General features: G+C 35.2%; 1 protein-coding gene across 2 annotated transcripts in view; it reads right to left on the reverse strand.

Annotated features, from left to right (window-relative positions):
• Positions 1-3,042: 3,042 nt before the first annotated feature.
• Trim36 (tripartite motif containing 36) overlaps positions 3,043-27,671 on the reverse strand; it is a 36,158-nt gene continuing 11,529 nt past the window's right edge. For both annotated transcript variants that reach the window (XM_015488595.2, XM_048792005.1), the window contains 7 exons: positions 25,471-25,617; positions 20,774-20,869; positions 17,733-17,986; positions 17,368-17,492; positions 14,165-14,455; positions 6,235-6,532; positions 3,043-5,082 (listed from right to left, as the gene is read on the reverse strand). In XM_015488595.2, the coding sequence (XP_015344081.2) occupies positions 4,731-5,082; positions 6,235-6,532; positions 14,165-14,455; positions 17,368-17,492; positions 17,733-17,986; positions 20,774-20,869; positions 25,471-25,617 (1,563 nt within the window). In that variant the 3' untranslated portion in view covers positions 3,043-4,730. The remainder of the gene's footprint in view (positions 5,083-6,234; positions 6,533-14,164; positions 14,456-17,367; positions 17,493-17,732; positions 17,987-20,773; positions 20,870-25,470; positions 25,618-27,671) is intronic.

The raw sequence follows: 27,671 nt of genomic DNA on the forward strand, positions 1-27,671 counted from the left end.
GACAGTAGAGGGGGTAGAGAGAGAAGAGGGGAGGGGAGGGGGGATAGTAGAGGATAGGAAAGGTAGCAGAACACAACAGACACTAGTATGGCAATATGTAAATCAATGGATGTGTATTTGATGTGATTCTGCAATCTGTATATGGGCTAAAAATGGGAGTTCATAACCCACTTGAAGCAAAGTGTGAAATATGATATATCAAGAACTATGTAATGTTTTGAACAACCAACAATATAAAAAAAATAAAAGAAAAGAAAAAAAAAAGCCATGGTCTACATTTTTGTATTGTATCAACATATGCCCTAACTGTTCTTGGTCTTACTGGGGTGCCTCTTTCCTCTAACAATTTCTCTTCCTCGGGGGCGAACAACTTCAAACCTTGAGTCAACCATTTTCCCCAGTTTGCCTGAGAAAGTTCTAGGAACAGGCAACTTGAAATAAAAACAAAATAAATCAAAACAAGAACACATTGTTTTTTGAAATGGTCACCCATTCTTTCGCTCTCCTTCAGGGGCGAGCAATTTCACTTACCTCCAAGCTTCAGGTGTTCCCGTACGGGCCACCAAATGCCGCAGTCTGGCTGGGCACAAAATAACCGAGCCACCACACAAGCCTTGTAGATTCAAACAGCAACTCTTTATTCCCGAACTCTCACCGACACTCTACTCACACTTCCCGAAAAACCCTGCCTCCACCAATTCTCTCAGAACCCAGCGAGAACTCAATGGGAACTCCAAAGGAGCGGGTGCCTGAGGCAGCAGGATACAGCCTATTCCCAGCAGGATCCGCCCTAATCCTGGAGCCGCCCTATTCCCAGCAGGATCCACCCTAAACCTGGAGCTGCCCTAATCCCTGAGCAGGGTCACCTTTCAACCCAAAATGCCATGCGTCATTCCTACTTGGCTATGGCTCTCAGCAATAAATAAAGACACTGTGTCATCTACAACCAAAAAAATATTTAAAAAGGAAAAAATACAGAAGGCTAAAGGAAAAGTTGCACAGCTTTCTGAGTTTTCAAGTCAGTTCCTTTTATTTGCATATGTTCTGACACTTCAGATCATAAATATCCTTTTTTAAACCAGGAATGGAACTATCATATGACCCAGTTATACCACTCCTCAGTATTTATTCTAAAGAATTAGTCACTCATACTACAGTGTATCATACTTCAGTGATACATGCATATCCATGTTTTTTTAAAACTTTATGTGGTGCTGAGGATTGAACCCAGGGCCTTGCACGTGCGAGGCGAGCACTCTATCACTGAGCCATAACCCCAGCCCCTGCATATCCATGTTTATAGCGGCACAATTCACGGTAGCCAAACTGTGGAAGCAGCCTAGGTGTCCATCAATGGATGAATGGATACACAATGTGGCATATATTCACAAAGGAATTTTATTCAGCCAAAAAGAAAAATGCAATTATGCCATTTGCAGGAAAATGGATAGAACTTGAGACCATATTAAGAGAAATAAGCCAAACCCAGAAGGTCAAGGGTCATGTTTTCTCTCATATGCAGAAGCTAGAGAGAAAAAAAGTAAAGAAGGGCAGTGGTCAAGGACCTCACGAAAATCAAAGAAATATCAGTAGAGAAAAGGGACTAAGAGGTGGGAAGTGGGGAGGAAGAAACTAATGGAGACAAATACTGGCCAAACTATATCGTTATACTGTGCGCATGTATGAATATGTAACAAAAATCCCATCATTATGTACAACTATAAGGCATCAATTAAAAACTGTGGAAAAGAAAAAGACCCTAATTCCCACTAAGATCTAAGTAGCAGTAGCAGTACTTCACCCCTGTCCTTTTGGCTTTAAAGGCAGTAGTGGCTACAGGCTATGGCTAGTCTTTCCAGTGCCTGCTCATTGCCCATATCGTTAAGCAATACTTTCTACAACTTTTCATTTGAACCATCTGGGGAGAATTCCATTACCTGCTAGAACGCTAAAGAATTCCCAAAGGCTTTTGTTCTTGTCCACTCTACTGGTAATGCTCTTTGCTTCAGTTTGTCCTGGCTCACTTCTTAGCAATTTGGTGTTAAACTTTTATCATTCTCCTTTGAAGGGCTTCCCTCATCACCAAATCTAATGTTAGCTCCCATGTCAAGCATTCTCTAGCACCTTCCTTATTTTGGTCTTCTCTCCATGCTAGAAGTTAAATTGCATGAAGGAAGGAACCTAGATAAACTGCCTTGTTCTCTTTATACCCAGCATATAGCTCAATGTCTACAGAAAGCAGGAATTAAGGGTTTCACAAAAATGAATGAAATAGTTCCAAACCTAAGTTTTAAAAAAACTAAATTCTGTTGAGTTTATTTTTTAAAGCAAAATAATCCCAAGAAAAACTCCAATTTGTCAGAATGTTTCCATAAATATTAGATAAACTCTTCTTTAAATTGGAGAACATAATTCCTTTAAAGTATTCTTGCCTATGACAGTAATTCTCACAATTTTCTACAGCAGTAAGTTTGATAACATTCCCACATGGAACATACTCCCAGAACCCAACCGATTATAGTACCTGACTAAAGATTTAAAAGGTCCAGATTATGTTTAATCCCAAAAAGGAGATAGAGATTGTAGAGACTCCTACTATTTTTTTTAAAGGAACTGTGATATGAGAATTAAGTTATTATACAGTATCATAGGGGTAAGCCTTGAATTTACTTTTTAAAAATATTAAAACAATCAAGCATTTGTAACAACTTATGATCTACCACTGAACCCAACTACCAGAGCCCCATAATTCAAGAGCACAAATGTGAAGTAAACGGTCACTCATCCAGGCAAAACCTAATCTACCATGAATCAGAAAAGAAATATTAGAGAAATTGATCAACTAAACAATTGATACACATTAATTTCATGTTAATCTTTTCTCATGATCACCTTCCACAAGAGGATTAAAGCTAATAAACCACCATCCAAAATAATTTCATACAAAACTTTAGCTCTGTTACTACATGCAGCTATCCATGTTTTAATATTTTGTTTCAATTTTCCATATAATTCCTGAAGTACAAATCTGAATAATTACACTTGACTTTTTAAATTTTTATTAAAAATGAAATTCTGTTGAACAATTTATATATAACTATACAATGTTTGAAACAGCTTTCTTATTCCTGTTAAAGCTTTATATTTAAAAATGCCTACGTGATATGTGCTTACCCAAGGCTTAAGAGTGTCAAACTTAACTGCACGTACAACTTCAGCAGCTTCATTGCACAGTGATCCACATAACACTGCATATTTTCTTAGTTGAGCCTATGAGATAAAGTGCTATTCATAATGGGAAAGTAACAAAGACTATTAAATTCTCCACTATATTTTCTATGTAGTTTGGTGGGATGAGAGGAACTTATGCAGTGCTACTAGCCTGAATAAGAGATTTCCACTAAAAAATAAAAATAAAAAATAGATCCCATGGAGTTTTGGTTACTTCACTAAAATATGTCAATAGCATTCCATAAGTGATCTGTGCTAAATATTTAACAGTCTTAGTTTCTAAACATTTTAACTTAAAAAAAAATAGTTTAAATAAAAAAATCACCTATTTAAAAGAACATCTTTCAAAAATTAACATCTAATTGGGAGAAAATGTAATTCTTCAATTTAAAAGAATGCAAATTTTAAAAGGGTATACACAGTCATTATGATTTTAGTTAGTATTCCTTAACAATTAAATTTGGGTTTAGTTCCTTGTTACCAATGAACCATAGAAAATGCCATACAAATGAACAATTAGTACTCCACTTTTTGCAATATAATTCAATGCTACTAAAAACATATCATAAACTTTTCAAACTCGTTAACAAACCAGAAAAACCTGATATGTATAGTTGTGTCAAAAAATGAAAATCACAAGACACAATAGGAGGGGCAAAAGAATCATGACGGCAATATCAGTCCATCTTAACTAATATTTCTGAAAAGTAATTATTTAATGTAAACACAAATATTTTCAGACAGTGAGGAAAAACTCAAGATAATTTTTTTCTGAAAAAAAATTATATGAGTGAAAAATTTCATGGCTTTCTATCAGATACCATGTTTACTACACATGCCAGTTAATGGGCATTTATAGCTAAAGGAACTCTTTTAGATGTCCTGATCAATACACTATGTGGTCTTAAGGAAAAAAATAACAGCAGTGCTCATTTTCCAGGCTACATACAATTAATACACTTTGAAATATATAATTTTCCACTTAAATATGTTACCATTTTTATGGCCTTTTTATCTATATATAACTTTGTTATTAAAATCAAATGTAAGACATACTGTTTACTACTCATTTCTACCCACAACCATTTAAAACTATCTTAAGACATAACCATGATATAAAAATGAAACAGCAAACACAAAAAACATAATAGTGTTGTACACCTCCCCCACCACCCCAAAAAGGAATGTAAGTATTACCAATACCAGCTGATATAAATAAATTAGATTCCCTATACATAAAGAGAAATATGATTCAGTTGCAAAGATAACCATTCAGTATTAGCCAGGAAAGAATGCCTTCACTCTGTCGTTTGTGAAAGGCAGAACAGTAAGTAACATGGAAGACACGAGACTGTTTAGGTTTTCCGTCTTTTAAGAAGATTCAGGCACTACAAACAAATGTGTGACCAAGTCTTGGGTGGTGTCTAATTAGTTACAAAGGCTAACATCAAGGCATTGCTTTTTAACATTTTCCATCCCAGTCACACTGGATGTTTCAACTACATGTCCTCATGGTAGTCCAGGTACTTTGCTGTGATGGGTTCTTCAAGCTGAATTCCTCCACTGCCCATTAATGCGAATGCTGGATACATCGTATGAGAACAGTCCACCTGGCGCTCGTAAAGGCACTTCATATGATCCATATCATAGAAGCTCACTCTGCCTTTATCATAGTCCAGGAAAATCCCTATACTTGTTGGCATAGGAAGAACTCTATTTTCAGGTTCATTAGAAGTAGGTGACTTGGGTATAAAAAATTTCTTCATGCCTACAGTAACTAATGTAAAAGGTTGTGAAGAATCAAAACAGGCATCTTCACTTCCGCTGTCATGCCCACTGTCTTGCTCATATCTAAAACATAATACACAAACACAGTATCTGTACCTTTATCCATTAAGTCTTCAAGTATCTTCAAAACATTTTCACAAAATATATAAAAGCATAATCAACCCCCAAATCCATGTCATAAAACATCATACATTTTACCTATATGTACACACAAGTGAGAACTAAAAATTATTTAACAAATAAGGGGGAGGGGAGTGAAGCAAATGGTCAAAGATTAAATATCCATGGCACAGTCATATATAAGAAAACACAAAGGCAAGATGTATGCCCTAATCCAAGGAATTACCAGGCCATGGAATAAATGGGCACTTCAAACTAACATAGGGGGAAAAAAAAGCATGTGTCATTCTCCTTGAGAACTCTATTTCCTAATTAAATTTTCTACATCAAAAAATCTTCCCCCAATTATAAAACAATAAAAATAGAAAAAAATGTTGGTATATGATCCCTTCTTCTATCTATCTATCTATTTTTCTATCTATCTATCTATTTATTTATTTATGTACCAGGGATTGAGCCCAGGGGAGCTTAACCTCCTGCCTCAGCCTCCTGAGATCCTTCCATTTTTTTTACCTATATAGCTAGCATCTCATATATTTGAGATCACACTGCAACAACAATTTTATCCCATCCAAAAGAAACTAAACCGTTCAATCTCCATTATTCAATCACTTAAGAAATCAGAATTCTTAGCTATAAAACATGTCTATAACATGACCCAATTTTGTTAAGGACATATGGGAAAGCTTAAAGAAACTGGGTCCCATAATCAAAGAACAACTTGTATCAACTATGAAGTATGGCAATTAGAGGCATTTCTCTATATATGTGGGTAATATTTATCATAAAATGTATTAAGGTATGTATGAGACTTTCAAAATTTAAAACTGTGAGGTGATATCATAATCAAAGCATCTAAAACAAGATTATATCCTTGGAGCATCAAAAATTTACTGCTGCTCTCATTATTCAATGAGAGATAACCTAACTCTTTTCCTAAGCCAGCCACCCAAACCACAACCAAAGTACCTGAATCTAAGAAATATATACTCCAAGTAGAAGAGATAAACCCAAGTCTATTTTCAGGCTTATCTTGCCTTAAAGGATAGTTACTTTCAAAAACATTATCACATTCTACATCAATAAAAGATCTACCTTGGACTAACTGCATCCCGGGGAGAATGGAGCCATTCTTGTAGTTTATCACTGGAAGCGACTCCCACTTTCACCAAGTATGAATATGGCTCCACACGGAAGGCCCAAAAGTGTTTTCCTTTTGTAATTCCAATGTCTCCAATGATATAGTCTAAGCTTGTGTAATAACCCACTTGGATTCGTTCCGCGGCCAGCAGAATATTAAATCCAGCTCTACTCTCTACCCGGTCTCTCTTCAAGTTCAGCAGGAGGTGTTCGTTATTATAGCCACATTTTTCATCAAACAGGAAACTGAAAACTAAAGAAAGCTTAAAGTTAATGTAAAACTAGCCTGCAAACTATTTATTAGCATTTCTATGATTTAAGGTTGAATTCAATAAGTTTTGAAAACAGAGATGACTGAAAAGAAATGGGAAAAGTGTCATGCCACCCAGACAACTATGTCACCCCAAAACCCCAACTTACCAACACTTTCCAATACATTCTCTATATCTGAAAATCTTCAGAAATCTCAAAAGCAGGAGAAAGTATTTTCATGTATGTGAAAATTATGAATGCACCTCTTTGGAAAAGAGGCATCAAGTCTATCATAGATATTTGCACTTACTGGATCTGTTCTTTTATCCTTAAGAGGCACTGCATTTTCATAAACATCTACTCATGAGGCCTGGAAGATGGCAGAGTAGTGCAAAGCAAGCAGGTGTGCAGAGAGGTGGTTGAAAGAGGGATTTCACTAAAATTCAATATTGGACAAAGTGGCTTACAGACTCAGAAGTATGGGTACAATAAATGAAGAACAAAGAGCACGCCTGACTGCCACATGGGCATTGCCAGTGTGGATTAGCCCCAATTGAGTTGGGGAAATAGGGACATGACACAGTTTAGGTACAGAAAGGTCTGAGATTAAAAATGCTGCCTACTCTTAGCTGATCCAGAAACTGCACTGCACACTAGTGCTTGAAAAGCATACTCCGTATCTCAACTGGCCACTCAAGAAGCAGGAGTCATCTTGGGGTGATGTTGCCACAATGATGACTACAGGGCAGGAGATCAGGAGAAACAACAACAACAAACAGCCACAAGATCCCAGTGGGTGTCTATTGACTGACCTAGACTGGGCCTGATGGGACATAATGGGCGGGGGATTAAAGTCATAAGGGCAAAGGGGAAGGAGCCAGACCCGCTTCTCCTTGCCATACCGCCTCCATGTGAAGCAGCTCACATGACCAACTAAAGCAGACTGGGAATATGAGCATGTGGGGTGAATACGCTCAGGGACTAATTCCAGAAAGGCTTGCACCTGGGCAGCAGTGAGTGGAGGATCAGCCCCCCTGCCCCACAAATGGATTTCTTGGGAGGGTCCTGAAAACCAGACCTATATAAGAAACTGGCTACTGTCTAGTCCTAGGGGCAGGTCATTCTAGTCTTTGCAAGGAAGGCACCACCCAATAAAGCAATTGAGACCCTCTCACAGAATGATGCAGAACACTATACTGGCAGTGCACAAAAACTGGTTCAAATGAACAAAACTCCCACTGAAAGTACTTCCCAACCCCTCCCATCTTATTCTGGTGAGAAGGAAAGTTGAATCATATCAAACAGTTTCAATCTTAGGACACTCCAACTGGCAACTCGAAAGCAACCCAAAAACAGGAAGGGGTTAATAACCTCTACCCCTTGCTTTATCAGTACAACCCAAGAATTGGAAAGAAAGACTGTTGGGCATAGACAGTGACCATCCAATATGGTCAACTATTTTGACCACTTCAGTGGCAGGTTCCTTTGTTCTTTCTTAATTTTTCTTTAAATTTTGATTTTTTAAAATTTATTTTTATTCTTTCTGTGTGTGCATGTGCGCATGTAAATTCCTGTTGTACTGATAGGTTCAGAGACATATATGCATACTCTTACTAGTTTATTTTTCTCTCATTTTTAGTATTTCTTAATGTAATTATTTTTTCCCAGCATTGTCTTTTGAAGGTTCAGGGTTTTGGTTTTGGATTATTTTCATTTGCTTATTTCTCTTGTTTCTCTTTCTCTCTTCTCCTGCTAATGGCCAAATTCTATTGTGCTCTCTCCCAGTACTTGTATTTGTTTTCTTTCCTCTATATCAAAAATCACCTGCTACATCTCTTCTGCATCTCTCTAACTCACTTTTTGAAACTATAAACTGTTTTATAACTTTCTGTCACATTCTTTCTCCCTAATTAGCTTTATTTTTACCATATTTCAGGACTAACTGCTTTATAACTCATGCCCTTATACCAGAAATGCTGATACAATTATATTACTGCTGTGAATTATATAATTGACTCTGCTTTAAAGCCAGATCTAGTTCATGGTTATTGTTTTTATTGTTCACAATTCCTGAACCCATTATTCCTGTTTATTGGTGGTCATTAAATGAATAATTTCAACATTAAAAGAAAACAACTGCCCATTCAAAGTTATTAAACCCATAGTAGGCCCTGAGTATTTCACTTTCATACTCTGTACTGTTTGCAATAGTTGTTACTATTATTTATTTCATCTAATTCTGCAAGGTGCTGGGAACCTACAGGGACAGTAAGGGTTCACAGGTTAGACTCTCTGATGCTGAACTAAACATTCTCTGACATTACTCCAATTTAAAGAAGTAAGATGATAAAAGCCCCAAACCACCAACAGGGACTCAGAGGAACAGTCAGAGAGGAACCTCAGGTCCCAAACCTTGGGATCTACTCATAAATCAAAAACAGAAGTCCCAGATCAAATGAGATAATTACACACAAAAGGACAAACATACAAGAGAACAGGTAGGGGAATCCACCTCAACTGATGTGCAAGTCCAAGACCTCGGAAAACATGAGAAAATAGGCAAAAATTCCCCCCAAATCCACAATTTCCCAACAAAGGATACCACTGATAGTGAGGTGAACTAAAGTTCACAGAAAGATCATGAAAAACAAATTATTAAAGTGTTCAATGAACTAGACGATCTAGGGAAGGAATTAAGAGAGCAATTACAGGTTATAAAAAAAACATTTTAATAAAGGAATAGAAACAATGAAAAGAAACACAGCAGAATTCCTAGAAAGACAAGTCAAATTAAAAACTCAACTGAAGGCACCACTAACAGATTAGACTGTGTAGAAAATAGAACCTCAGCCCTTGAAGACAGAACTGCAAGCCTTTAAGACAGGTTATATGATCTCGAGTACCCAGGAATGCAATAAAGGGAAAAATATAGAACATGACCAGAAATATATAAGAACTCTGAAAGAACACCAAAAAACTAAACCTGAGAATCACTGGGACAGAAGGAAACATGAAGATACAAACCAAAGGCATTATGCAATTTCAAACATTCAAAAGATAGTTATAGAAAACTTTTCCCATATAAGAAATGACATAGTCATCCACATACAGGAGGCTCAAAGACCCCAAACAGACCAAGTCAAATGAAAAACCAATAAGGCTCTCACTTCTGATTTTTTGATTCAGACACCAAAATCAAGAAGGGGATGGAATGAGACATTTCAAGCCCTAAAAGAAACAACTGCCAAAGTTACCATAGCCAGAAAAACTCAGTTTCAAATTCTAGGGGGAAATAAAAACTTTTCACGATAAGAATAAGAATTCACAAGCACTTACTTTTATATCATAGAGGCCATTTATGACGAATTCAAAGCCAACATCATACTAAGTGGAGAAAAGCTAAAACAATTCCTCTAAATTCAGGAACAAGACAAAGCTTTCCACTCTCACCACTCCTATTCAATATAGTCCTTGAAACAGCCAGAGCCATCAGGCAAGAAAAGGAAATCAAAGGGATACAAACTGGAAAAAAAGTCAATCTATCTCTGCTGCCAACAATATGATCCTATATCTAGAAAAACAACAACAACAACAAAAAAAAAAAAAAAAAAAAAAAAAAACACCAAAAGACTTCTAGAGCTCATAAATGAATTTAGCAAAGTAGCAGGATACAAAATCAACATACTTAAACCAACAGTAATTGGGCCAAGAAGAAATCAGAAAAAACAACCCTATTCACAATAACCTAAAAAAAAAAATAGACCACTGAAGAAAGAAATAGAAGAAGACCTTAGAAGATGGAAAGACATCCATGTTCTTAAAAGGCAGAATCAACATTGTCAAAATGGCCATACTACCAAAAGCAATATACAGATTCAATGCAATCCCCATCAAAATACCAATGACATTCTTCACAGAATTAGAAAAACAATTCTTAAATTCATTTGGAAGAATAAGAAATCTAGAATAGCCAAAGCAAAACTAAGCAAGAAAAGTGAAGGAGGAGATATCACAATACCTGATCTGAAACTGTTCTACAGAGCTGTAGTAACAAAAACAGTATGGTACTGTCATCAAAATAGACACAAAGACCAGTGGAACAGAATAAAGACACAAAGACAAATCACAAACCTACAGCTATCTGATATTTGACAAAGATGCCAAAAATATATCTTGGAGAAAAGACAGCCTTTTAACAAATGATGCTGGGAAAACTGTATATCTATGTATAGAAAAATGAAACTAGACCCATCTCTCTCACCCTGTACAAAACTCAAATTGGAATGGATCAAATTACACAAAAAACTTTACAACTGCTGCAAGAAAACGTAGGTCAACACTCCATCATATAGGTGTTGGCACCAACTTCCTTAACAAGATCCCTAAAGCACAAGAAATAAAACCAATAATTCGATTAAGTAGGATGTCAAACGAAAAATCTTCTGCACAGCAAAGGAAATGATTAAGAGCATGAGGAGAGCTCCTTCGCCAGCTGCTCCTTCAACTGGAGATTAATATCCAGACTATTAAAGAACTCAAAAAACTTTAACACCAAAAAAAATGAAAAATTAAAAATAACCCAATCAACAAATGGGCAAAACAACTAAACAGAAACTTCTCAAAAGAATAAGTACAAATAGCCAACAAATATATGGAAAAATGTTCAACAATTTCTAGCAATCAGGGAAATGCAAATCAAAACTACACTAAGATTTCATCTCAGTCCAGTCAGAATGACAATGATCAAGAATACAAAAATAATAAATGCTGGCAAGGCACACTTGTACATTGTCTGTGGGACTGCAGACTAAGTACCACCCTCTGGAAAGCAGTATGGAGATTCCTCAAAAAACTGGAGATGGAATCACCACATGACCCAGCTATCCCACTCCTTGGTATTTTCCCCAAAGATCGAAAATCGGCTAACTACAATACAGCCAACCCAATGTTTATAGCAGCACAATTCACAATAGCTAAGTTATGGAATCAACCCAGTCAATAGATGAATGGATTAAGAAATTGGTACATATAATACAATGGAGTCTACTTGGCTATAAAAAAAAGAATGAAATTATGACATGTGTTGATAAATGGATGGATAAGTGAAATTAGCCAACGTCAGAAACTCAAAGGTTTAATGTTTCTCTCATATGTGAAAGTTGCAGTAAAATAAAGGGAAGGGGGAAGAGAAGGATAGGATAACATAAAGAACCGATCAAATGTAAATTAATAGATGAACAAAAGGAATCTACTAGAAAGAGGAACAAGAATGGGAGAGGGGAGGGAGGATGGGAAGGAAAAGCGGGAGAGAGAAGGGGGAGGATTGTGAACTGAAACTGATATCCATGCATGTATGAGTTTGTCAGGATGATCGCAACTACTATGTAATAGCTATAAAGCTCTAATTTTTAAAAATCTACTCATTTTCTTAAATATCTATTCCAAATTTTAAAATTTGGAAATTTTTTGCTATTTTAATAAGGCCTTTTCCTTACTGAATCAATATGGCAAACATAAGAAATGTAGTTTCTATTAAAAAAAAAAAGAAGAAGAAAGAAAAAACTTTGGGTTCAGAGAGACCTAGGTTTGCAACCCTGCTCAAACATTTAGCTACATTTGACCTAAAATTTAATTTTCTGACCTACGGAATGGTGAAAATATAACTCTCATAATCTCTTATCAACTTAAATCTATTAAGCATAATACTGGATGATAACCAATGTAGAAACAACACAAATGTCCATCAAACAATGAATGGGGAAAAATGTGGTGGACATATACTACAGAATATTATCAAGCCTTAAAAAGGAAGGAAATTCTGATACCTGCAATAACATGAATGAAACCCGAAATAACCCAGATGTGAACGGACAAATATTGCGCAGTTCCACTTATATGATGTACTGAAAACAGGCAAATTCATAGATGGACAGTAAGAGATTACCAACTCCAGGAGGAGGGGCAACAGGGTGTTATCATTCAGTGAGTACAGACTTTCAGTTTGGGATGATATGAGGTGTGATAGTTGCACAATGTTGTGAATGTACTCAGTGTGAACTGTACATTTAGAAAGATGACTGAAATGGTAAATTTTCTGTTATACCACAATTTTTAAAAATTACTGCCAGCAAGCTGAAATCATTCCCTAAATATAGGCAAACCAGTCTTTCTGGTAATGCCTAGTGTCCTAGCATAATTATTCCTGCTTCCTATCTACAAAGCCCCCAGGTTTGCACAATACATTTAAAGGGTCACCTTATTCATGTGGCTTTTATTGGAGGAAAAGACAATGACCCTTACCAATTCCTTTCCTCCTCCCCCACCCAACTACATCACTGAATACAGCAACTATGTCCAAGATTCTTTTTCTTCTAGTTTTAGTTAAAACACTAGAAAAGAAAGAGGAAATAGCATAACCCTAAAATATTTACTTAATACTTGCAAATTCAGACTAAAACTATCAGATTTTATTAAAATTAATGAAAAAAATTAAGCCAATCCTATGTATATGTATTCTAATTTTTTTTAAAAGTCACAAGGTGCATGTATATTGCACTGCTATCCTCTCTATTTTGGTCAAAAAAAGGAAAGACTGAGTGCAAAAAATATAAGTATATAAGCCACCAAATATGGGCAAGGGGCAATGAATTCTAAAAACCAAGCGAAGAATCTCTAAGGCAGAGACTTACAGGGCAAAATGTTTTCCTGCTAGCCAAACTCAGTGCAACTTCAGTAGTAAAATCTCTCGTCCATGGACACACTTTATGAACATCAACTAGCCTGTAAATCATTTTAATTCATGAAAATCTTTACTCTATAAGTAGTATCAGTGGATTTTAACTTGGAGTAGTGAGGAACAGTAGCTGGAGACAAGGAGCTTTGAGTATGGGGACAAAGCTATCCATGTGGTTCTAATATATGCCTCCCATCCTTATGTGCTGAGAATCACACTGAGTTAGAAAACCTAGGCAACTCTGAATTAGATTAAACTGAAATTCAGTTTCAGGATACTATACCAATAAATTTGAAAAATATGTACCTAGATCCTACATGGTAAAGCTTTTCATAAACTGACTCAAAAATAGAATTAGACTATTTTAAGATTTTAAAGTAGCACTGATGCTATTTTAGCCTCAATTTAGCCCTGCTAACTCAAATGTCTTCCTTTCATGTTTTTCTCTGACTGACATCAGTCAAAATCTAATCCTGTTCTCAGCCTAACCAGGTGAAAAGGTGAAATTCAACTACTCAGTTCATTTCTAAATCCCAGCTGGGTATAGAATCTACTTGTCTGGAGTCCTTTTTTTTTGGTTTGGTACTGGAGATTGAGCACAGGATCTCTTAACTACTGAGCCACATCCCCAGCCCTTTTAAAATATTTTATTTAGAGATAGGGTCTCACTGAGTTGCTTAGGGCCTCACTAAATTGTGAACTCAACAATCCTCTTGCTTCAGCCTTCCAAGCCATTGGGATTAAAGGTGTGCACCACGAGGCCCAGCTTGTCTATAGTCTTTTAAAAGCAAAAGGTGGTTTCCATGTAGGTCTATCTAGGTAGAGACACTGACTAGTTGATACAATCAAGGTCTCATCCAAGTCTGCCCTTTTAAAATTCTCAGTTTTCCCAATACCTACCTGGAGCTGGAGGAGTATGAAGAATCAGTTCTCTGCTACAGGGACTACAGATGGAACCCTTGTAAGCTCTCACTCTGAAAGCATAGTGACAGTTCTCCTCAAGATCAGAGACAACTTTACTTGTGCCACACACTTCTATCTCATTCCACGGCATCATTTCTTCATCTTTATTAATCTTCCGATACTCAAGAACATAACTGTCAGCTTTGTCCTTTTCTGGGTGGTGCCAATTTATCAAGGCATTGTTATAAACTTTGCTCTGGTCTTCATTGATTTCAGGCACATCTATGCCTGAAAGAATTATGAAATAGAAAACAATGTTAAAATACTGATATTTCCAAACCTGTATTTTTCCCCAGTAAAAATGTTGCACTAGATAAGGACTTCTGTACCATCCAAGCATTTTTTTTTTTTTTTCCTGTGCTACCGGAGGACTGAACCCAGGACCCTGCAAGCTCTCTATCATCACTGAGCGGCATTCCCAGACGTTTTTATTTTTAATTTTTGAGAAAGGGTCTCAAGAATTTTCCCAGGCTGGTCTAAAATCTTCTAATCATCTTGCCTGTTTCCCAAATAGCTGGAATTACAGGTGTGTGCCACCAGCCCCAGCTTGTCTAAGAATTTTCTAATTTTTTAATACTATGTGTAAGAAAAAAAAAAAAATCATATATATATATATATATATATATATGAAGGTATGTGTATTTATAACTAAAATGAGAAAAATTTAAAAGACAAGAATTAAAACTGAATTACTGATTCAGTCATTTATTATCATTATTAATTCTGATAAACTAAATATTTTAACTATATGCCTTCCCTGTACTAAATAACAGCTTTGGACTTGACATTTTTCAATACATTCTCCCATGAACGATTATTCTAATATTTTGAAATCTAAGTGCTGACTATTTCAAACAAATTCTCAATGGACATTATGTAATTTCCTTTCATATCCTCTTCTGTAGAACTGCAAAGCAATTTAATTTTTCTTAGTACAAATATGATACATACCAAGAAAACTAAAAATTAAAGAAAAAAAACAAAAAAATTTAGGAAATTCAAAGATAATCACAATTTTGTATGGTTTTTTATCCATACTTTTGCTCTAAAATATTTCATTGTATAGGTATATTAACATTTACTTCAGGAAACAGGTTTCTAATATTTCACTAAAAATGCAATGATTAAAATATTACAGTTAAATATTTGTGTATAAGTATAATTCTAAGACTAAATTTATAAACTTGGAAGATAAAAGAACAATATGCAATAAAAGTTACACATGCATGCACTTATATACACTACATACACACACACACACACAAACTTGTTAACAAGAGGAGGATATGAAATGAAAAACAGAGTTTCTTCTCTTTATTCCCCAGCTACATACAAGCAGCATATAAATATGTCTGTGAAGGGCGCATTTATACACCTGAACATTATACAGCCACAATTAGATATGGAATAATTATCTAAAATACATTCCAAAGTTTAAAAAAGAAACAAGTTACAGAATAGCATAAATATCCATAGCCTTTCATTTCTTTTCTAGAAGCATAGCTTGTAAAAAACAAATGTGTACATAGGGAAAAATTAAGGGAACATGCATTAACAGGAAGCTGGGTGATTACTATTCATTCTCATCCATCCTTTAAGTGGGCCTTTGTTATACACTGGGGATAATCCAAGATTATCCACATGCAACCTCATCCTTTTAGTTAGTTTTTGGATCCAGAGGAAAGGAAAGATCTTGAACTCATAAAAACAATTTAGGTATAGAGTTTAGAAGCAGGGAGTACAGTGGATGAAGTAGAATCAGCATTTGAAATAATAAATATCCATTTGGAAAAATAAGATACTCATAATAAACAATATCAGATTCAGTATAGCCTTCAAAAAGCAAGGAGATAACGGTAATCTAACAATCAAATTTCCTTTGAATGTACAAATCCACAAATCTATACCTGCAGAGCAAATGGACTAAAACTTTTTAAGGACTGTGATCATTCACCATCACTAGAAGCTGAGGGACAGGAAAGAAACAAGATGTGGGAAGGAAAGAAAAAAAAAAAAAAGGAAGATCTTCCTGAGAAGGTAGCAAAACAAAAACTAAGCGAGTAATATGGGTTAAACTGTGTTCCTGCCAAATTCAAAGGCTAAAAGTCCTAACCCTCAGAATGGAGTACAGGTCTTAGAATGTGATTGCGTTCAGAGATTAGGTCTTTAAAATTTTTTTTGCATTCGGAGATTAGGTCTTTAAAAAGGAAATTAAATTAAAATGTGGTCATTATACTGGGCCCTGGTGTCCCTTAAAAGGAAAAATTAGGACCCAGACCTGTACAGAGGGAGGACCAAGTGAAGACACAGAGAGAAGATGACCATCCATAAGCCAAGGAGAAACCAACCCTACCAACACCTTGGAGTTAGAGATTTAGCCAAGTGCTGCTGTTTAAGCCACTTAATCTGTGGCCCTGTGTTATGGCAGACCCGGCAAAACAACACAGCAATATAAACACCTAAATGCCAGATTCCATTTCTAGGTTTCTGCCCTTGAGAAACTCACATATGTGTACCAAAAAAGCCTGACACATAGACATTCAACGCAGCATCACTTATAATAGAGAAAAAGTAGAAACAAATAGTCTCTCAGTAGGGAAATGATTTATTTACTGATTAAATATTATAAACATATACAACTTTGAACCAGAAATTCCATGTGTTAATAAGTTAAACTTAATTTTCTAAAAAGCAACTTAAAAAAGGGATACTTAACATGATGTCATTTATCCAATATTTAAAAACATATTAGCTAATAGAATATATTTTTATGCATAAAAACATAAATGGGATATAACTTCAGGACTTAATAATCCTGGGCAACTGAGATGTTGCTTTTTTAATGTCAAAATAAAGAAAATTGGGGGGGGGGGGGTTTGTTGTTTTTGTAGTACTGAGGACTGAACCCAGGACTTGTACAAGATAGGCAAGCACTCTACCATTGAACTACACCCTGCCCTTTTTAAATTTCATCTTGATAAAAGGTCTTTCTGAGTTGCACAGGCTGGTCTTCAACTTGCAATCCTCCTGTCTCAGCCCTCCAAGTGACTGAGATTAGAGGCATACACTGGCAAGAACTGTGTTTTTCTTTACAGTGTAAATTCAGACTAAAATTATGTTTTGCCTTTGCTAAGACTTACCACTAGAGAAAAATGACAATTCTCCAAGAAGTTCTGTTTGTTTAGATGTGTTAACAACATAGTCTTCAAAAGATGTCTGAGCTGCGGGTCTAAAGCTCTTCAAAGATTCTGTAGCTTTATGTATTCTGCAGACAGATACATCTTATATAAATATGATTCTTTAAAAAGGCAAATCAGACTAAATATCTGCAATGTGATGAACAAAAGAAAACTTACACTTCACTCAACACTCATGCTAAGAATGAAGAAAGGCATTACTTCACATTAACACAGCATTTGAATCACTCTGGAGCTAAAGTGGAAATACACAGTGGCATTGAGTGACATTACTAAAGAGATTCTAAAGTACCAGAAAAAGAAAATACCTTAGGTGGAGCTGCTTCGCTGTCTGTACAAAGCAAGACTGATCGGTCTCCTTAAGCACTTCCTGAGCATAGCCCACAAGCCCATTGTTCTCTAGAAGTCCTTGATATTCTTCCACTTGAGTCTGAAATTTGTCCAATCTTAGTTTCTTAGATGCATCAATTGCTCTCAGAACAGATGATTTCCTCTCTTCTAGAATTTCAAACAGCTTTTCAAAATGTGTAATTGCTTCTTCTTTAGCCCTCTCTCCATTGCACTATTATAAAACAAACAAGCATTACTTACACCATTACTTCATCAGCAAAACCCAAATGTCTTCTCACAAAGTCCTACATAATCATATTGATCTATGATGAAGAAATTATCAAAATTCAACAGAACAAATCCAGATATTACAAAGAAAAAAAAATTTCTGAAATTTTCAAAACAATAGTTTGGCATCAAATATACTTAGCAAAGAACAACTGACAAATTTTGTTTACATTTACTTTGTAATTTTATAATATTGTACTTCATTAGGCTTTTTCCCTCCGAAGTCCAGCAATAGACAATTTATTTTTTTACATAAATTTACATAATTTTCAGTTACATATAAAGGAAGAAATCTGAAGCAGAAATGAACTGATTTAACTAAATATGTTAATATGTAAGAAAACACACTTCTAGAGTTTTGAATTCACTCAGAGATTTTTTTAACCCTTTCTATAATACTCTAATTTTCTTAAAGTTAAATCACAGCCACAAAACTAAAACGTAAGTCTCCTCTTCAAATTAATTTAAAAATAATTTAAATCCTGACAGTTATGTGACCTTATATAAATTATTTAACTTCTCTATGCATGAGTTTTTCTCTTTTGAAAACTGTGAGCCTGGCTGGGGTTACAGCTCAGTGTTAAAGCATGTGCCTACCATGTACTAGACCCTGGGATCAATGCCCAGAGCCTCTCCCCTGCCCCACCAAAATAATTTTTTTTGTTGTTTTTTGTGAAGATTACAAAAAGCTAAATTATTTACATAAAATGCATACTACAACGTGACACACTCTAAACATTCTTATCATTGTATACATAGTTTTATGTACTTTGTCATAAAATGATCCCATCTGTAGTGTTTATTAAAACATTTGTGAATTCAAAAGCTCAACAGAATTTTGAAAGTGAACAACAGATCACTTATAATAATAGAACCAACCAAAAGAAGTCTATCAGAACATTCTTAAAAGCTAGTGATCTATGGTAACAGTGCACTTTGTGCTTTCAAGTGGCTTCTGGCCAACAATTATAATAGAACAAAATTTTTTCCAGATTTCCTCTGTTTCCTTAACCCCAGAAGTTACACTTACTAAAAAAGTGAAGGGGCAGAAAATAGTGACAGTTTGATAGAATTTCCATGACATATCACAACATTAAACTCAGAAATACAATTATACAAAGATTAAGACTTTTTTCCAGCCAAGTATAATTGTAGATACAAAGACAGTGCCAACATGATCACTGAGTAAAAGTCAAGAACAGAGGCAAATTCTCTATTGCAGAAGATTCTTACTGATAAGCCAAAAATAGAAAAACATTCACCCATTTCCCCAGGATCTTAAGAAATCAGTACAACATGAACACCTGATGCTTAAGTTCCTCGATTTTCTATCTACTGATAAACCCCAAAACAAATACTGGGTTTCCCTTTACTTTGACGAGAAGGGCAGCATGACTGAAAGAATCTACAAGGCAAAATGACCAAAGATAAAAAAAACAAATTTCTGGGAAGTAACAGTCCCATACTAGCAGGGTATTTTTAATTATAACTTGTTTTGTTTTGTTTTTGCATCCAGGATTGAACTCAGGGTACTTGACCACTGAGCTACATCCCCATCACTATTTTCTTTTTCATTTAGAGATAGGGTCTCACTGAGTTGCTTAGTGCCTCACTTTTGCTGAGGCTGGCTTTGAACTTGAGATCCTCCTGTCTCAGCCTCCTGAGCCACTGGGATTACAGGTGTGCACCACCACACCCAGCAATTATAACTTTTAAAGTGATCAGGAGTAGTGGTTCTGAGCTTTGTTTAAAATAGAGAAGAGAAACAGGTATACATCAAAGCCAATGAAGAATATTCGGAATTTTAAAATAATCCAGTCCTACCCTCTTCAACTATATTTTAAATTCACTATAACTTTTTCTTATTTATTAATGAAACCTAATATAAAAACAGATTTACAAAAAAATATGAAGATAGATGAATCTTTACAAACACCACCATGCAACTAACATCACATCCATATTAAAGAACATCACTGGCATCCTAGAAGTTATCCTTGAAACCTCCACACACATTAACTCTCCCCTATCATTGATGACTACCCTGAATTTTAAACTTGTGGTCTGGTCTCACCATTGGGGTACTTTTTACAAATGTCATCATAGAGTATATACTCCTTTGCATCCGGCATCTTCCTTTCAATATTATAGCTAGATTGCTCTACACTGTTGTGTGTGGTTATTGGATCCTTTGCTCACATTGCTATTTGTACTTCACTACTGAAACAGGTATTTGGGCAATCTTCACTTTCTGGCTATCACAAACTATGGAGCCACAAACACCAAAATACTCTTTCCATAAACAAATGCAGAGCATGTACTCAGGAACACCTGCAATTTTAAACAAATGATCCTATCCATGCAATATAAAATATATAGCCATGCAATGTAGCATACTACATTTTCCAAATGCTATCTGTAAGTTTATTAAAATACAGATAATTGTAAAAGCTATCATATTTCCATTATTATCATTTTTTGATACCTTATTATGTGTCCCACAATCATTCTTTCCTCTGTTCCAATATCACTCACTCACTACCATAGCACTGATTATGTAACATTATAAATTATAATTACATTTGTTTTGCTAGTCCCAGAAAAGTGGGAATGAGATCTAATACAACTTTTATGTGTTCCCAGTTCACATAACACTGTCAGGAATTCATGAACAAATAAATGAATGCCTAGATGAATAAATGAAAACTATGCAAACCAGTCTGTCACTTACCTCTGTCTCCTTCATTAACAAGTTTAGTTCAGAAATTTGACTCTTCACCTGACCCTCCTTACCAATAAGGTAATCAATATCCTTTGAAAGTTTTTCCTGTTGAAACATATTCATAACATAAATGTACAAAAACAAGCTTACCAAAGGCATTGCAGAATTTTTAAAAATTAAACAGTATTCATCCTCTATGATGAACAGATGGTAAAATCAGTCATCTGGTGGTAATCCTTATGAACCCAAGGTAAATAGTTACTAGCCTTTAAGCAAAGAGGCCCAATGATACGGGAAAGATTAAAATCAGGTTGGAAGCAAACATGGTGGCACACACCTCTAATCTCAACTGCTCAGTAGGCTGAGACAGAAGGATCACAAGTTCAAGGCCAGCCTGGACAATGTAGCAGAACCTTGTCTCAAAATAAAAAGGGCTAGGATGTAGCATGTAGCTCAAAAGCAGAGTATCCCTAGTATCACCACAAAAAAAAAAAAAAAAAAAAAAAAAAAAAATCAAGTTGGAAAAAATAAAAGTGATACTTATTCAAAAATTCTAAACATAATTTAAAAAGTTCTAAATATACAAATAGTACATTTTTGTTGTTTCATTAGCAATCCCAGAACTCTTCCTCCTAAGGTCTCTAAGTAAATGGAAGGGCAGAAATTCAGTCTTGTTTTCCATCAGATTTTATAATTTACTCACACCCACCCATCCATAATGGAAAAAGCAATAAAATAACAATTCAAAGTAATCTTCCTAGCCTAACCCAGCCTACATATTCATTAAATAATTACACAATAATGAAAATACAGATTTATTTTTAAAATAGTCAATTCCCAAAGTTTACTGAATAATTAGTTACAAGGGAGTCTATCATTTTCCATAGAAATAACACCATAGATTTTGGTGTGTTCCCTAGTCTAGCCTAAAAAAGATACTATGCATTATATCTTAAGTATATCTTTAAAAAAAAAAAAAAGCCCTGAAAGCACCAGAGCATAAAAAGTTGGATAAAGTTTTCGAAGTCTGAAAAACAATAAGTACAACCAGGAAACATCTCACAAGCTGCTGGCCTGACAGGATTTGAGCAATTCAGTGTCTCAGTCACTGCTGATGATCTGAAATGGGAAGAGTAGGCAAGAAAGGAAGAGGGACAGATCACTTTTAGCAATTGAAGAAGTGAGTCTCCTACCCCAGCATCTTCCTCTGTTTTTTTTTCCTTAGACCACATAACAAGGAAAGAGAACGTATACAAAAATAAAAGTGACGAGTTCTGCAGGACCCATATCTCCATTTCAGAGGAATTAGACACAGTGAGTGTCCTTAATGGCTCACTGGAGAGAAGGAGGACCTGACCTGTTAAGCAAAGGAACAAGATTTCTGGCCATTAAAGAAAGAACGAGACCAGAAATTATTGGATTTAAGAAAATACATAAATTCTTATGTTTTAACCCAGGATTTTACAGATGAGGAAACAAAAGCTCATAGAAGCACATCATACAATCAATAACTGAACTAGAAACCCCCTTACTGCATAGGACACCAATCACTATTCCATGGGCTGAGGGGCATTTCTCCAGCACCAAGCTGCAAGTCAAATAGCAGTTCTTCTAATACTGTCCCTGTTGGGCCCAGGCTGGGACCAGAAGTACTAAGTACTGGTGGATGGTACTCATTTTTTTCTTCAACTTTAATGGCAAAGAGCTGAATTTGGTCATGTAAATCCAAGTGAGGCTAAGTTCTAAGACAGCCTAAATTACAAGAAGACTAAGATAAGTTAATTGGGCTAACAAATGTTGATTCTTCCAAAGATGTAAGGACCAGACAAGAATAGATGATAAAATTCAGAAACACAGTCTCAGAGCACCATCATTCACACCCACTGAGTTTTAAGGCTTAGAAAAAGTCTACAGCCAATTACATCCTTTCTCTGAAATAGCCTTACTCTTTTTTAATGCCCTCAGACCTAGGCAGACTGTATTAAACCAAGAATCAGTATGTTATGTATCATTTATTCATAGGCCTCCAAACAAAGAATCAGACATTGACAACAAAAGTAAAATGTAAAATGGCAAGGCAGGAAGCTTACCCAAGAGTGGAAGTAATTTTTAACAACTCCACATTCCAGTTCTCCAGGAACTGGTCGGAGGCTAATTTCTCTAGGACTCACAATTTCTCAGAAGCTTTCCTCTGAACAGTGGTTCAAATCTGAGTCTCCTGAGCACGATTAAAGAACATAGAGGCCTAAGGCCCTTGAAGTGTACAGAGTTGGCCTCTGTAGTTGTAACCAGGTGCCCCAGGTGAGGCTAACACTCCCAAAAGTTTGAGAGCCACTCTTTTCCTCTTTGAATCACGTCCTTAATGAAAGGTACTATAGAAACATTAGAGACAAGAAACAAAGAAGGATGAGAGGAAGGGGAAGTCATTCAATACTCACAATGAATATCTTTATGTAGAAACGATACATAACTAGGATGGTCCCTGCTCTCAGCTCTACAATTTTAAAGATGATGGCTTTGCTCTACCTCTGAAAAGGTTCAAAACAAAATGGTAGGAAGAAAGAGTATACAATGATACAACTAGTCAAGTGCCAAAGCTATTTCAGAAAACAATACTATTCACCACAAATTTCACAAAAACAGTATAAATAAAATACCCTAAAACACAAATGCAGTATTATTTACTTCCTGATTCAATGAGGACTATTTGCAAGGATGTTTGCATTTTTTACTTTTCTAGGTCCTCTTTGTTAATAACTTCTCTAAAATCAAAACCAGAAGAGATGGTAGTACAGGAACAAGATTCTTAAACTCCTCCCTTAGAAATGAAAGGAAATAAATCAATGGGAAACAAAACTAGCAAAAATTCCTCAGGAAACATTCTTCTGTAAAATGTCCATTACCTATTGCAGATATAGCTGTAGAGAGGGTAAAGTAAAGATGAGCCAACCAACTCTCTGTAATGAGAAAACTGAAATGAGCCTCTGTGTTCTTTAATTTCAAACTCTGCGTGAAAAGTTTAGAAAACCCACCTCTGACCAGAAAACAGAGGAGAAACACAGTTTGCTCTAACATAATAGCTTAAGTGTATGCTATTATTAAAGACTGATTCCAGGTAATAGAAAAAAAATTTGAACAGCTTGTGTAAGGTTAAAACAAGAAATTGAAACCTTCAAAAAGGTGTTAAATTTAATTACAGATAGTAATATGTGGGGAAAGCTATGGAGGCAAAGTGACAAAAAATGGATTTACTCTACCACTTGAAACAACCTAACAAAATATAAAACAGCGCTCAATATACTGGACAAAAACAAAGAAAAACCTTTCCTTGAAAGATGGTCACAAAGACGAGCCCACAATTGCCCTAGCTTACTTTCTGGAGGTTTCTAAGGCCTAATACAGAAGAGAACTCAAAAGGGGACCAGGGACTCCCATGAATGTAGATGGAGCTGGAAGTACAGGAAGCCCATGTCTGTAAGGCTTAATACTGAAGAAGAGATAGCTGTAAAGAAATGTACAAAACAGAGTATCTATCAACTCGTGTATGAAGATATTACCAGGGGACAAGGAAAATATGACCCAAAGGATCAAAGAGGGAACAATTCCAGGAACTCACATAAGGCTGGGAGTAGTGCTTGTTCCCCACCACCCAGACAAAATAGTTAAACTTAAAAACCTTCAAAATTATAGGCCATCAGAAAGGGTAACCAAAGTGTTTTACCCTCTATAACCATGTAAAATTAGCCTTAGAACGAAATGCCATTCTGTCCTGCCTAACAAGGTTTAACAGCAAGTTTCCAAGTAACTTAATCACATACCCAATAAGAATTCAAGAATATTTGAGGCTGGGAATGTAGCTCAGTGGTAAAGCACTTGACTAGCATGTTCTAGGCCACCCCCAGCATCCCCCCACCATACACACACACACACACACACACACGCAAGGACTATTTTAAGAATACAGAAAGATCCAACACCAAGGTAAAATTTACAATACATGGCAGCCAATAAAAATTACTAGGTAATCAAAGGGAAATATGAAGAATAATGAGAAAAATCAATTAAAACAAACCTAGACATAACAAAGGTGAGAGAATTAGTAGACAAAAAGAATTAAAATAAGTATACTTGTTTTCTACAAGTTCAAAGACAACAGAGGGAATACTAAGTGTGATATAGGTATAAAACACAAAGTATAAAACTGTGTATATATGCAATTAGATATAGACCAAAAAATATATACACATAGTGTTAAAAACAGGTGATAAGGGGCTGAGGCTGTAGCTCAGTGGTAGAGTGCTTGCCTCACGTGAGGCCCTGGGTTTGATCCTCAGCACCACATTAAAAAAAATAATAATAATGATATTAAAAAAAAAACAGGTGATAATTAAAATGAGTGGTAGTTTCATAGATGAATTAATTCCTCTTTAATATATTGCTTAATAGAAAAAAAGAAATAAAAAAGGAGGCTACACCACTGCTTACTTTGTTACTAATCAAACTTTACAAGTTTTTATAAGGTTCATGTATAAAGTTAATAGGAAGTAATTCAATCAGTAGATTATTAAGTAATACTTTACATTGTTAACTCATTTCTGTAAAATGGCTCACTTTGCAAGCCATAATTTCATAAATAAAAACTTAAAGGCTTAAGGTAAAGTTACAAAGAATCAAAATTCAGTTCCAAAACAACAAACAAGTCCTACCTTTAAGGTTTTGTAGGCAGTGCTCATAGTGGTTACACGGTGGTTGGAATGATTACCACCCAACTTACAGAGATGACAAACTGGCCTCCTACATAATTCACAGTACATGTTTATTCTCTCCGTTTCATGTTCTGGGCACATTAAAATCTATTGAGTAAGGAATAAACTATGATTAAGCATCTAGGTTTCAGTAATCTAATGAAGTCCCAAAATATAAACATTTGTGTTATAAAATCAGTAAATATTCACTTAGTGAATAGAAATATTAAAAAATAAAAAATTTCTGTATTTAAATTACCATTTTTCAGTTTAAATATAGAGATTTTTTTTCTCTTAAATGTGGTGATAAGAAAATGAAAGTTTCACTCCTAGCAGAAAAATTAACCAAGCTTGAAAGGCCCTCCAACCACACAGACGAGGCAATTCTTAATGACCTTGATGGATATTTCTATAAGATACCAGAACAACTTATGAGAATCTATAGCCTGACCACTCCTACAAAAAGTCTGTTGCTAAGAGAATCTTGGAACACATTATGATGTAATCTTCCAATGTGTTAGCTTTTATAAACCAATTACAATCACACTGACCAACTGTGTTTTCTACACATTTCTACATTTTTATTTATTTTGTAATTTATCATTATACTTTTGAAATTTTATGTAAAATAATTGTTTTCATTTCAAACAAGGGGGTATTTTTAGTGTGTAAATGAAATTAAAAAGTTGTTTATGGTTCCAACAGACTGGATTTTAGCAAACGAAAATTGGTCCGATAACTTACAAGTTAAAAAAAAAAAGTACAATATGGAAAACGTTAATACTGATATAGATTCAGAAGAAAAAACAGTAGAAAATATCTCAAAGCTTTTCAGAATATTCAAATTCCTACATTCTCAAAAATCATTACACATGAAGTAAAATACAAAGTTTGGCTTTCTATAAGAAATGATAAAAAAAAACCCTGAAAGTTGGGACTGGGGTTGTGGCTCAGTGGTAGCTAGCATATGTGGGGCACTGGGTTCAATCCTCAGCACCACATATAAAATAAAGGTATTGTGTCCATTTATAACTAAAAATATGGGAAAAAACCCTGAAAGTTAAATGCAAATATTCTATAGCACAATGCATCCCCTTTTAGAATTATACTATATTAAATTATACATTTACTAAGGGAAAAAATACTTTTTTTCAATATAACCTTACTTATATTTCTCTGGTTCTTATCAATCTTTCAGCATATGGTAAATGTAGTTTATGCTCAAAACAATGAAATCCTTAACTCACAAAAACTCAAGCTAAATATAATTAATTTAATAACCATAGGTCCTTTTATGATAGAATAGATTGACTGATTTAATTAATCTTTTAAAAGAAATATTAAAACACCAGGTTGAACTCAAAAATCTTTAAAAATCAATGACCTTGAGTGTTTAAAATGAGATAAAGAACACAAAAAGCTATTTAATAAATCTATTGCCAAATGAGAAAGTTTGAGAAGAGTCATTCAAAATGTGGAAGCGTAGATTGTTATTGCTTTACTCTACCAGTTCTACACTATTTAAGAAACAGTTCAGGGGTTGGGGATGTGGCTCAAGTGGTAGTGCACTCGCCTGGCATGCGTGTGGCCCAGGTTCGATCCTCAGCACCACATACAAACAAAGATGTTGTGTCCGCCGAGAACTAAACAATAAATATTAAAAAATTCTCTCCCTCTCTTTAAAAAAAAAAAAAGAAACAATTCAGAGTTTCCATATAACTTTGGAGATTTTTCCCTTTTTTAACACAAATTGAAGGCCTTACACTTAAGAATGGAATTATACTTTCATATTCTTACAAGTTACTATGCTGTAAGAAATTTTTTAAAACAATCAATTATAGCTGGGTGTGGTGGCACACGCCTGTAATCCCAGCAGCTTAAAAAGCTGAGGCAGGAGGATCACAAATTCAATGCCAGCCTCAGCAAAAGCAAGACACTAAGCAACTCAGTGAGACCATGTCTCTAAATAAAATACAAAATAGGGCTGGGGATATGGCTCAGTGGTAGAGTGTCCCCGAGTTCAATCCCAGGTACCACCCCCCCAAAAAAAAAAAAATCAAAGTTTTTTTTAAATCTATATAAATCAGAAAATGAAGATATCCAAAAACCATTCTGCTTTTCAGTCACATAGTCACATAGCAGAACATACGATAAATCACAAG

This window comes from Marmota marmota, unplaced genomic scaffold, assembly GCF_001458135.2.
Source record: "Marmota marmota marmota unplaced genomic scaffold, marMar, whole genome shotgun sequence".
NCBI lineage: Eukaryota > Metazoa > Chordata > Mammalia > Rodentia > Sciuridae > Marmota > Marmota marmota.